This window comes from Coturnix japonica, chromosome Z (assembly GCF_054131305.1).
Source record: "Coturnix japonica strain WE chromosome Z, WE-NBRP24, whole genome shotgun sequence".
In the NCBI taxonomy this organism is placed as follows: Eukaryota; Metazoa; Chordata; class Aves; order Galliformes; family Phasianidae; genus Coturnix; species Coturnix japonica.
In genome coordinates, this window is record NC_140702.1 from 25448583 (window position 1) to 25462289 (window position 13707).

Here is a 13707-nt window from a genome sequence, read left to right on the forward strand (position 1 = left end):
TTAAGCCAGAGACTGGTTATGACTGAATAATCATCATTTTTCATCATTGATTTAAAAAGTTTTGTCATCTATGTTTTAAGAACTTAGATGAGACGTAGAAATGTCTGTTCTCATTTTCCTAATGTTAAGTAATCTGAAGTGATGCTTTTTCTTTTTCTTTCTTTTTGTTGTTGTTGTTGTTGTTGATTTTCTTGTTTTTAAAGATGGTAAAATATAACAGTGATGTAGAAATACCCTAACACATGTTCTTTAGGAGCATGTGAGCTAACCAAAAAACCTGCCAGCCTTGCTGTTTAAGGAGCAGCTGTACAAAGTTGCTGCATGTTCTGCATGTGCTCAATAAAGGATTTCTGGTTGAGTTTGGTTGTCGGTATGGAAGGCACCTGGACTATCAGTCAGTTTACTTGGTGCCTGGCTTGATGGCTGCTAATGGGGTCCACCTAGTTCATAGAGGGGAAAACAAATTGCACCAGGAGCTACCTGGGCTCACTGGCAGAGCTAGTTTTGAAGTAAAGAGTGATAGTGATCCTGCACATAACCATGAAGTTAAAGGGACAGAGTGCTCCTGGGGCCCTCAACCCGGTGCATTTTAAGAAGATGTAAGCAACAGGCAAATCCTTCAAAGGAATTAAGGACTTATCCTGCATGAAGGTGACAAGAGCTGCTACCAGCTGACGTGTTTCTACAGTAGTGCAGTGTACACAACTTGGGAAATAAACAGGATAGGCTGGAAGACATTGTGTCACTGGAAAACTGTGATGTAGTTGCCATCACTGAAACCTGGTGGGATGATTCCCACTGAACGTGGCTGTTGATGACTACCAACTGTTCAGAAGGGACAAGCAAGGGAGGAGGGGCAGAGACATTGTCCTCTACATCAAGGAAGGAATAGCGTGTGAAGAACTATCCCCTAAGGATGGCCATGAGCAAGTTGAAATTCTGTGGGTGAGCATTAGAGACAGAGACAACAAAGGGATTCTTGTGGTTGGCGTCAAATATTAGGCCTCTTGATCAAGTAGAGACTGCTGAAGAAGCCTTCCTCCTCCAGCTACTGGAGGCACTGCAGTCACAGGCCCTTGTCCTGTTATGGGTTTGAACTTTCATGACATCTGCTGGAAAGACAACCCAGCAAGTTGTAGGCCGTCTAGGAGGCTCCTGGAATGAATTGAGGATAACTTCTTGAGCCAAGTAATAGGAGCCCCACAGGGAGTTGTAATGCTGGATCTGTTGCTCAGCAGTGTGAGTGAACTGATTAGTGACATCAGGATTGAAAGCTGCCCGTTCTGTAGAGAACGTGCAGTGGCAGAGTTCAAACCCTTTAGGAATATCAAACAGGTAAAGAGTAAAATCAGGATGCTTAATTTTAGGGTAGCCAATTTCCAGCTGTTGAGAGAGTCAGTGAACAGAACCCCCTGGCAACTTGTCCACAAGGACCAGGGAGTAGGGCAGAGCTGGCAGATCTTTAAGGAAGCTTTCCTTTGGGCACTAGAGTTCTCTGTTGCCAGATGTAGGAAGTCAGGAAAATATGGCAAGAGAGCTGCGCTGGAACTTGCTGGTCAAATGAGATCAAGAAGAAAATACACAGGCAGTGGAAGCAGACAGGTAACCTGGGAGAAGAATAGGGATGTGGCTAGACTGTGTAGCAGTGGAGTCAGAAAGCCCAGCTGGAACTGGACTTGGCAAGGGATGCAAAGAAAGGTAAGAAGTGCTTCTTATAGATACATGGACTGGCACAGGAGAGCATGCCCTCCTAGTGAGCAACACTGTCAAGCTGGTAACTACAGACAAGAAGAGTGAAGTATTCAGCAACTTTTTTGCCTCAGTCTTCACTGCACAGTACTGAGACCGGTGCTCATTTTGACATTTTCATAACATTGACAGTGGGTCTGAGTGCAATCTCAGCAAGTTTGCAGATTACACCATGCTGTGGTGTGTGGTTGCTGTATCCAAGGGGTGGGATGCCATCCAGAGAGACCTATACAGTCTTGAACAGTGATCTCAGGAGACGCTTGCGAGGATCAGCAAATCCAAGTGCAAGGTGTTGCACCTGGGTTATGGCAACCCTCACTGTCAGTACAAACTGGGGGATGTAAGGATTGAGTGAAAAGGACTTTGGGGTACTGGCAGATGGTAAACTGGACATGAGTCAACAGTGTGCCCTTGCAGGCCAGAAAGCCAACCACATCCTGGGTGGATGCATGTCCAGCAGGTTGAGAAAGGTGATTCTGCCACTCTCCTCAATGCTGCTGAGACTTCACCTGGAATCCTGCATCTAGATATGGAGTCTTTGGTACAGGAGAGCTGTGCGCCTGTTGGAGTGCGTCCAGAGGAGGACCACGAAAACAGTCCAAGGTATGCAGTACCTACGAGGACAGACAGAGAAAGCTGGAGCTGTTAAGCCTAGAGAAGTGACAGTGCCAGGGAGACCTGATAGCAGCCTTTCAATATCTAAAGGGGGGTTATAAGAAGGAAGTAGATAGACTCTTCAGCATGGTCTTTTGTGATGAGACAAAGGGAAGTGGTTTCAAATGTAGAGAGGGGAGATTAGTTTGGATATAAAGACAAAGTCTTTTATGGTGAGGCAGTAGAAGGTTGCCCAGAGAGGTGGTGGAAGGCTGGAAACATTCAAGGTTAGGCCAGAAGGAGCTCTGAGCAACATGACCTAGCCATGGACGCCCCTGTTAATTGCAGGAAGGGTGGACTTGATGACCCTTTAAAGTCCTTTCTAGCTGGAAAGATTCTACGATTCCTTGGCCTCTCATTTTCTTTTATCATGTAAGGCCATGCAGGACTTTCAAGTAGATGCAGGGAAGCAGCTTCTGTGACAGCACTATCAAGAAGCTTGATGGTATAGATAGAAAATATTTTTTTTTCTCTTAGTGACTCAGAAGAATCGAGGCATTTCTGTGCTTTGTAATGCAGTACCAAGCAGATGCCTTGTTTATCTCTCATGTAAGTAATTTCCTGCTGATTTGTGGCTCATTATGTTTGTATAAAACTAAGATTATATAAGAACCCACTTATTAGGAAGGGGTAAGGGAGCTGTCCACAGTTACTTGCAGACTTCTACCATTTTATTTGAGACTGTAAAATGTCTTAAAAATGGAAACAGGACCAGTGTAAGTCTATGCAACATTGATACCCTTAGCCTCTTTCTTATTTATCAGCATAAGAAACATTGACAGTGCTGTCATCCTGTAGAAATAGTGCCTATTAATTTGTATAAGACTTGTAAATAAGCAGCTGTTGGATTCCTGGGCAGCTGAAGTTCAACTTAATGATTTTTGCTTTAGGCAGCTTTTCAAGCTTGCTAGCTGGGACTTGTGTATTTGGCTCATGGACAGAACTTAACATGAAGCAAAAATGCTCCAAATGTCAGATGGTTGTAGCAGATGTGGAGAGTGAACTATTGCTGTAAGGCTATGTTCTCATTCCGTTTTCTTCTTTTCATAAATCCCACTTTCCTGATGGACACGCATCAAAGAAAGGGCAATCCACAGATATATTAAGGCAAGAGACAGTTAAATCCCATCACACTTTGTCCTGATTTCTGGATGTTACTGACTAGCACAGAATTTACGAGATAAGAGATAATGAAGCCTCTGAGCCTCTTTCCACTGAGCATACCTGGAAAATTCTGAAGTAAAAGATTAATCTGGCAGTAATGTTTTGGTAGACTAGGAATCAAGCTATACATAGTTTGCTCTGAAAGTATCATCTCTTGTGTATTTCTATGGAAACTGCAATAGATATAAGGAGCATAAGAACATTATTCGGTATTTAATTTGCAAAACACTATTTTTCAATATAGTGACCACCATTAGTTATGTATTTTCACTGATGCTAAAAGACAAGCCTTCATGCCATGCTCATAAAGTTTTCACCATTGGAGGTAATGTGCTGTTACTCAGCTGTTCACATCCACTGTTTGTTCTCCATGAACATTCAGTGCGTATCAATGAAAGGGTGCAGCTTTTTCTGCAAAGTGGAGGATGTCGGTGACATATCTTTGCTTCATATGCACTTCAATGTCTGATGCCCCTCTATCACACAGCATCAAAATACAATGGAGTATTGCTGGGGAAATTTCAGTCTCTACTGCCATACTACAAGCATCCGCCTCTGACACTGTGGGCCAGTGTAGTAAGATAAGAGTTAATACTCTAGAGCAACTTAGGAATGTTTCTTAAAGTCAGCATATTATCTGGGGGGGAAACAAACAAACAAACAAACAAAAAAAAAGGGAAAAAAGTATTGAGCAAAAAAACTGTCCTGGGGAAGGCGGAAATTAGAACTACGAATGAACCTTGAGTGAACTTTGAGAGGAATTGAGGAAAGTAGCTTGTTCAGAATGTTTTACATGATGAATTACTATACCCTCTCTGAAAAAAGGAGAATGCACGTACTTCTCCTTAGCTGCCAAAAATAGTTCAAGAGCTCTCAGTATTCCTTAGGGAAGAAATCTTCATTCTAATGTTGTAGCATTGCATACCGCTGGGGGATCTGTAATTTCATTCAAAATCATCCCTGGAATTAGGAACATTTTTACACAGAAGATTTTACACAGAAGATTGGTTTGATCAGAAGTCTCATGTTGGTATCCAGTGTATGTTTCTGGATGATTCTGTGTGTGTTGGAAGGAAAGTAGTAATTCTCTGCTGGAATTGTCTTTGGCTTCTTAAATCTTTTTCATAGTGATTGGACTGATTTAGCGTAATCATTAACTCCCATAGCCTTTAGGGAACTCACAGAAATAATGAGACAGAATTTGCCTGCTGTATATTGTTTCTCTTCTTTTCTCTTTATTTATTTTTTTTCCTTTTCTCTCCTTTATTCTTTTTTTCCATATCTGGTTGAAAATGCCCTCATTCTTGAAGGCACTGACAGTGCTTCTGAAAGTACGTAGTTATGACAAGCCTTCAACTGTTACTTGAAGTTCGTGATTAGTGAAGATCATTTCCAGTTCCAGGTGACATTCTTTGGCATGTGTGCTGCTTTCTAGAGGTGTGATGGTGTGTGCGTGTGCCACGTGTGAATGGTCAGCACCATTTCTGTATATCAGCTATTAACCATTGCAGAGACCATTAGGAATAGAGGCTCAGCGCTCCTGCTCTCATGTAACCGCATTGCAAAGATGTGCTACATTTGATTAATCTGCTAAATTGTGTGGGGCACTGTATGTATTGTTTGGTCCTTCAGCCAGCTGCACTGTAAAATTGTTCATGCTGAAGGTAGCCTCGAGGTTCTTTGCCTCTGTCTTCATATTATTAGCTCATACAGTGGTCTTTAACTAAACTTTTTATATTGCCTTGTTCTGATGGTGCTCCTGAACATAGGTCAGTAGAGATTATTCCAAGCATATTCATTAATTCAAATTTATTATGAAGTTACTTTTTTCCTTCAGTAATATTTGTCATTTTGGTGCATTACACATCAGATTTTTTAAAAAGATAAGCTGTCTGTTGATTACCTAAAACCTAACAGTTCTATTGAGGAAGTGTAAACTTTAAATGGTTTGTGGATGCACATGTACTTCTGGCTATTAAAGCGTGTGTGCTTTTAATACCTCTCTGACAGACTGTAATGTTTAGATGACAGTAATAAAAAAACTTCTTCGCTGTTGGTTTGCTTTGCAATTTTTATGTTCTTTTAATGTGGTTTTTTTTTTCCCTTCTAATGTATGTTGAGCTTTATGCTGTTTTTAAATTTATGTTCTTGACATTTCAAGTCACTTTCATGAAATCCCACTTGATTCCCTGATTGCTTATTCTGACATTATTAGCGAGCAAGTAAACAGAAGGGTTTATATGTAACTGCTGAACTATAAACTGGATTCTGTGTTAAAAATTATATCTGGTCTAGGAGGATGAAAATGTTCAGAAGCAGGTAAAGCAGCACCATAGCCAGAATGTTGAGTAAAATTGTGACTGGCAGATGTTAACTATGACCAATGGCTAATACATCATCATGGTCTTTTGAATAATGAGCTGCATCAGGATATGGAATGATTTAGGTTTTCTTGCTTTTGTGAACACAAGGTATTGTGGTAAAATTGGGACTACTCAGTATAGTCTGTTTTAGATTCTTAATTTATTTATACAGGACTGTAGCTAGAGACGTCTTGTGTGCATATTCAGGGCTCTATTACTGTGATGTAACAGTGGGAAAAGAAGGATCATGTTATGACTGTATTCAGCATTGCTAATGCCCTACAGACTCAAATTGGGATCATTTTAATGACTTGAAACTAGTAAAATGAAAATATTAGAATTAACAAGATAATTGTACTTCAAATCAATAGTAGTATTTTAGTATTAGTAGTAGAGTAATGACAGTGCTGTTGAAACAAGGGGGACAGTTCATATCTGCACATTTACATACTGATTTTTTTGTAGGATCAAATGTTAGTTTTGCCTCTTATTTTTTTCCTGAGGAACTGGAAGTTATTAGCATTGAACCTTCATTTTTCAGAAAATATGTATTAATTCCAGATTTGGCTGTAAGCCTTCACAAATCTGAATTGGTTTCTTAAATTGCCTTTACTGAAATCAGTTCTTTTTTGCTCTGTATCTTTATTTGGACAGTTGAAGGAGATGTGTTAGAAATCGGTCGTATAGAAATACTTCTATTTAGCGAAGCAGGAATTCTGTTGTGAACTTTCTGGACCCATCTGGAGTACTGCATCCAGTTTTGGGGCTCCCATCTCTGGAAAGGTGTGGATCTTCTGGGGAGGATCCAGATGAGAGCCACAAGGATGACCAGAGGGCTGGAACACCCAGCCTGTGAAGACAGTCTGAAGGAGCTGGGCTTGTTCTCTCTGGGGAGGATTCTGGGGAGACCTCATTATGGCCTTCTAATATTTAAAGGAAAATTACAATTAGGAAGGGAAAGCAATTTACATAGGTAGATGGTGATAGGACAAGGAGAGATGGTTTTAAGTGAAAGGAGGGGAAATTTACTTCAGATGTGGGGAAAATTTTCACAAAGAGAGAAGCAAGGTTCTGGAACATGCTGCCCACAGTGATTGTGGATGCCCTGTCCCTGGAGGCTGGGTGGGGCCCTGGGTAGACCAATCTAGTGTCTGATCTAGCAGTTTGCAACTATGGCCACGACAGAGGAGGTGGAAGTAGATGATCTTTGAGGTCCCTTCCAGCCCAAGCTTATTCTTTGACCTCTCTGGCTGCCTTGCAAATAATTTTGTTTGATTAGTTTACTTTTCCACAAAGCAGCCAGGGAAGGTTGCAGTGTCTGAACTTACATGATGTATGTTGAGCGGGTGAAGTTTTTGATGATAATTGCGTGAAATCTTTTTTTTTTTTTTAAATGTCCTTGTTTTGTATATAATAATTAAAATGTCCTTTGTCTCTAAAAATGTTATTGCTGGTCACCATTAAAAGTACTCTGCTTCTGTAAAGCCCTCTAATACATATTTGTGTGTTAGAAAGATTTGCTAATTATTTTGAGGATGAAGGTGACATTTTGCTGACATTTCATGTGTAGCTTGAGTAATTGGTCCTTCGATACTCTAATTAAAACAGAAAATATAGTACAATCTATACAGTTTAACTCTATATTCTGTTCCAATAGTCATTCAGAATGAATCAAGGAATCAAAACGTGATACTGTATTTCTTTTTTAACCTTAACTCCTTAGGGCTGAAATATAAGACTTTGAAAACCTTCAGTAGATATATTACTTAGCAGCTTTTGATAGTAACTTCATATGGTGTAGTTGCAATTTTGTAGACCGGATTGTCGCAACAGTGCTCCGTTTCACATAGGTCAGTAATGAACTCTAGGTTACTTTTCAAAACAAGGTCTAAAAATTCCTGGAAGCATCAGGTCACTGTTTATTTCATGTTCAAAATCATAAGCTGTGCTAGAAATTATCAGGGAAGGAGCAGAATAGGGAATAAGATGTAGACCTTCTGTAATCCGATGTGTGTCCACTTCCTGAATATTGTAGAACTGCAGAATAATGTAGATTTGAAGGGAACTCAGGAGGGCCATCTGATCCGGCTCCTTCCTCAGAGGCATGTGAGCTTTGATGTATCAGTCTGCATGGGATCTTCATTTGAGTTCTGGACAGCACCGACAGTGGAAATTTTTGTGGGAAGCTTCTGTATTTGATCACATTCTTCATTGTGATGTTTTATTGTCAAATTTTATAAAAATTCAGTAAGTAGCTGAAAAAAAAAACAAAAAACCACAAAAAAGGAGAATTGTTCCATGACTCTTCCATGTAAGGACTTCACATTTCATACAGGGCGCTCTGGCATTTCAGGTCTTCAGAGGATGAGGAAATGCTCTGGAGTGTTATCACTGTCCTTTTCTGTATCAAGCCATCAGGATTCTAGTATGACCTGTGAAGTACCTTTCATCTCCAAATGAGCTGTTCTCAAATTTCATGCTGGCAGATCTGTGCTTTTTAAGCTACCCCTCAGTTTGGAAGGTGGAACATTAATTTACATCTGATGCGGAGTTTTATAATGTGTACACATCAATTATGCATCATGCGTGTTGCTTTGGAAGGTGTTACCGCTATTTAATACAGAAAATACTAGCTTATTTGTGAATGATTTTTGAATAGCTGAGTTGTTTAATTAGTTTCACTGTGTACTTTAGGTACTTTTAATTAGCTTTAAATGCTTTAATTTTTAATAACTTTGTTACTCTTCATGGCTCTGCGCAGTGCTGCCCCTAATTCTAGATACATACAATGACAAAATAAGAAAAAGTAAATCATTATTCTTCCAAAGGTTCTTCTGGTCTGCTGAGCTTGAACTATCTACTTATGTTCAGTCAGCAATCAATTCTGTCTGGAGATACCATATGAGTAGTTCAGAATACCATCTTTTTTTGCACAGGATGAATGATTCTCCATTTTTGTACACCTGGCTTTCCTGAGATTCCCAGTTCTGTCATGGATGAGAGGGGTGGGGTAGGGGGAAGAAATCTTTCAGTGTTTCGGCTTCAAGGTTTCAGGGTCTTCTGGCATGTTCTGGCATACATTCAGGTTTTTGATACAACAACATTTACCACTCCTTTAATGAAATTACAGATGATCAGTAAGTGCTATTATCTGCAGAGAGGGCATTCATGGTAAAGGTTTTGCCATTAGTACATTTGCATATCAATAAGCAAGCCAGAGCTGCTGTTGTATGCTAAGTGTATTGCATGTTTTTCAGACCTCCTAAATAACATCTCCTCTGCTGAGGTGACTAATGCAGAGTATCATTTTCAGAAAATGACCCTCTCTCTCTAGAGGTTCTTTGAAGAACTCCTGCTTGTAAGTGACAAAACTTCATTCTCATGTGAGATGCCCGTAGTGTTCTAAGAGGAAAAAAAATCTTCTCCACCATATCTGCATTTGAGGCCTTAAGATGAATATTGTTCTGATACTTCATCAGAGAAATCATATTTTTTTAGCAGAAATGAAGCTAGCATTCACTTTACATAAATAAGAGTGTTTTAAATGCTCTTGCAGTTACTGTCTACTCTTTTTTAATCTGTATGTTCACTGAATATATCATTTGTAATAACTACCAGGAATTCTTCCAGTTTAGTTTCATCTTAGAGCTCTTGTACCTTACTGAAATAATTTTTATTAAAATGTCTGAGGACCAGTTTCCTCATCAAACCTCAGAACAAAGATTATTGTGCTCATCTTTTAGATATTGCTGATTGTGTTCTTCCAGTTATAATCTCTTTTTCTTGTGGGAGCATGTTTCTCTTCTTTCAGTTGGAGAGTCCTTGTCATATTCCCTTTACATTTCCTCTGATGTTTTTCTGCTCTCCTTTGCAAGCCTGCATCCATCTTCTGTATCAGTGCTGATGGTTCGTATTTGACACATTAAGTAGGCTATTCTTTGTGTTTAAATATTGCCCTGTTTGTATCACTGATGTACGTGTCTGGCCAGACTTTTTTTGCAGTATTCAGTGAATGCTGCATTATAAGTTGTGTCTCTTATTACTAATCTCCTACTTTTTGATTGAGCTAGTAACACTATTTGCCTGTCCCTCAGTAGCATTAATAATCTCTTTTTCTTAGATTTTTTTTATAGCTGCTTACTTTCTTGCTTCTCTAAAGAGGATATATATTCTTCTTCTCTAATAATGTCTGAGATGCAGCTATTTCTCTGGATTCTTACAGCTAAAAAGCTTTTTTGGGCTTTTACATTATGCAGTTCAATTTAAACAAAATCTTTTGTCTTACTCTTTAATCCTGCCCACGTTCATTCAGAATAGTGTGCGAAGATGATTCTTTGACCTAGTCATTTTGGTTGTCACACCTCTGGGTGTACTGTATTTTGCATGCACTCTAAGATCTGCAGTGTTTTTGCCTATTGAAAGAGCAGCATGCTTGGCAAATGGGAGATTTTTGCCCATGGGATGCTAACAGTTGTAATGGATGGCCACAAAAGGTCTAGTGGAAAAAAATAATATAGGATTTCATGTTTCACAAAATCCCCCAAAGTGAACAAGCAACATAAGGAAACAAACAAACAGACAAGCAAACAAAAAAACCCTCTGCTTTCTGTATCTTGCATGTCAGGAAATGATCAGACAGAATAGTGAGTGCTTTACTTGTGGTTTTTAGCTGAACTGAGTCCTGCAATTCTTCGTGGGCTCTTACACTTCATTTTTTTCTGTCTGCACCTTGTCAGGAAAGGAATAAAAAAAAGAGGGGGGAGGTATGAGTGCCAGAGTGGTGGTTGTCTTCTGTGGTGACATTCTTTAGAAAAGAAGGGGTAACATTTCAGACCAGTAGAAATGGTAAAAATGTAACTGAAATGATAAGGATAGGTGTGTACAGCTAGAAAGAGGGTTTCAGCATCCTTATTTCATGGTAGTAGAAATGTAACATTCCAAAGTTGATTGCTTTTAGAATATGACAGCATTCTGATCTGATGATCACAAGTGGCTGCCATCAATCCGTTACTCAGTAACTGTTTAACTCATATTACAAAATCTGTAGAAATAAAAGCACTAATGCTTTGCATTATTTACCAGTGATAATGACAAAAAGTCACATCTGTAAAATGACTTATTATATTCCACGTGGAAATTTATCGATCGGTCTTGCATCACTCTCAGCTAAGTGGTCAGAAGTGTTTTTAGGTTTACCTGTCCACCAGATAGAAAATTCATGACCACCTGTAAGTGTCAGCCCCAAAGTGTGGTGGTGGCTTATATTAATTCCTCCCGGAAAGTCAGAATTAGGGCTGGTTCAAAAAAGAAGGTGTTAACTAGTGAATTTTCCTGAATTTATTCTCTCATTTGCTCTTGTGCCATAGGTTCATTTAAACACTGCTGAAGAAATAAATGTGTTCTGTATGGGCAGTGTTTATTTTCATATATATATAACAGTAGGTAAAGTATAATTTATTCTGCAGTAATTCAGTCTTTGCATAAAATATTATAGCCCAGGGATTAGTTTTCTTTTTAATAAAACTGGTCTAGTGCAAAATAAAGGAAAAGTCAAATCATGCCACTGTTGCTGGTATCTCAGAAAGTAATTAATTCAAGCTAAAATGGAACTGAATCAGTTAATACTTTTTAGGAGCTGCATTGAGTATGTTAGCAAGCACGCTGTTCCACAGGGCTCTTTATAACAATCCCTGTTGCTGAATTCTTAATTTCTTCCCAGCCTCCTTCTCAGGTTATTGTGGTGTGTGTTGTGAGTGTATCTGGAGCGTATGTGCTGATTGCACAGACAGCGTGGCTGTGCTGGTTGGTCAAATGCCTGGTGTTGATGCTGGAATGAGTTCTCTTGGAACAAAATGATTTTTTCTTTCTCTGGAGACACAGAGGGTCTGTGCTCCCTGTTGGGTTTCCTTCAGAATTTTTAAATAATATTCAGAAATCAGCCTTTTGCCTACTAAATTGTTTTCTGAATACTGAGGGCCTTGACCAAGAGATTCAAAATCTATTGCGGCTGTGGTGACGATACTGAAAGACAGCTCTGTTGTTAATATTTTATTCAGAAACCAGGCTTAAAATATCACCTTGACTTTCCTAATAAGACAGTATAGATTAAAGGGAAAACAGTAGCTGGGTTCTTCTGAGTTGTATTCTTATTTTAGTTTAGGAAATGATCAATTCTTGTGTGTAAAATATATTCTAGCACTGATGAGTATGCATCCTCAGTGAAAATTGATTTTCTGCAAGAACTTATCGATCCGTCTAAGATACTCTGCATCTGAGCAATGGCCAAAATATCAGTGTTGCTGTTCTGTAGTTCTGTTCAGGTTTCCCGTTGAGTAGCTAAATGGAATAAATAAACTACACACTGTAGTTCTGTTTGTCATGTGTTTGATGTGTACAGTGCAGGCAATTTAATAGTCTGTAAGATACAAGAATAGTTTCAGCATATCAAAGGGAATGTGCTATGAAAATTCTGAAATAGATTTATAAATGTACTGCATTTTGAACAGAGCCCAAGTTTATGACTTCAATCTGCTTTTTGGTGTTCCTTCTGTTTGAAGTGTATAGTGATGCTTATCAAAGTCTGTGATATGGTACAGTCTGTAAGTCTTAAAGGTACTTTGAAAAAGGAAAGAATCTTGCTAAAAACTTTCTTGATAAGGAAAAACTGGTTAATATAGGCCCTAGTTTGTAGTTGATTGGAAGCTGTTAGTGTAAAACAGAATGAAAACTGAGTTTGTTTAGGGGAAAATGTCTTTATAATAAACAGTAGTGATATTTAAGATTATGACACAAATATTACAAGTTTGTCAGCTTTTAAATTTATATGTATTAGTTTAATCCCAATGATGTTGACACAGTCTTGCTGGTTTGTCTTAACAGAACCTCAGTCTCTCTCTCAATCCACGATTCTAGATGCCATGTTCTCCGTAATTCAGTTACTAATGCTTAGAGGTAAACTTGTATTGTTTTGCGTGGCTTCATTGGAAATTCTGCTTTTCCTTCTAGGACAAGAAGGACAAAGTCTCAAGATTTGACACTATACGTCACTCCATAGCTGGAATTATAAGGTCTCCAAAATCCATGTTGGGCTCATCATCAGTAAGTAATATCAATAATTTAGTGTTGCAGTACAATATCTTGTTTTTCAGCCTCAGCAAGATTCTCATCTACATAGGCAAAAATTGATTGTGATTGTAATATGATTAAAAATACTGTTCTGCTTGATCAGTGGACCTAATGATACTGTTGCATAATAGTATGTAAGAATAACTCTGAAATATCATACCTGTGGGAAAAATATGTTGTATATTCTTTGCAGTACCCAGCACGGTGCTGTAATTTTAAGAATACCCTTTCCTGTGTCAGTTTACTGGGAATGCTGTATAATGTGATTCTTTGTAATGCAATTGCCAAGCACATAATAAGCATTTCTGCAATAATTATATTCCCCTATGTATATCTATTTATTACTTCAATTACTGAGGTACTATTGAAGTTATTAGGTATTATAACTCTTGTTTCAATCGCTACTTAAAATAGTTACTCAGTATCTCTTATAGTTAGCTTTTGATAAGGCTCCTCGATGGAGAAACTTTCTTCTTGTCTGGATATAATAAAGAATCATGAAATGAAGAGAGGAAAAAAAAAACAACAAATGAAATGCTTTTCTAGTACTTTTGTTTTGCTTTTGCCTTTTAAATCTTGTGGAAGCTTGCAAGACTAGATGAAATGCTTGAGCACATACTAAGGGAGCTGTTAGGTTTTGACTGAAAACCTT

The 13707-nt window shown here is 38.6% G+C and overlaps 1 protein-coding gene across 7 annotated transcripts in view; it reads left to right on the plus strand.

Annotated features, from left to right (window-relative positions):
• The window catches only part of FER (FER tyrosine kinase), a 151590-nt gene that overhangs the window by 57267 nt on the left and 80616 nt on the right, over window positions 1-13707 (plus strand). For 6 of the 7 annotated variants that reach the window (XM_015849442.3, XM_015849444.3, XM_085528488.1 and 3 more), the window contains one exon: window positions 12936-13028. In XM_015849442.3, coding sequence (XP_015704928.1) covers window positions 12936-13028 — 93 coding nt within the window. Of the gene's footprint in view, window positions 1-4877; window positions 4970-12935; window positions 13029-13707 lie in introns of those variants that run through there. The other variant, XM_085528491.1, reaches the window with a different exon arrangement.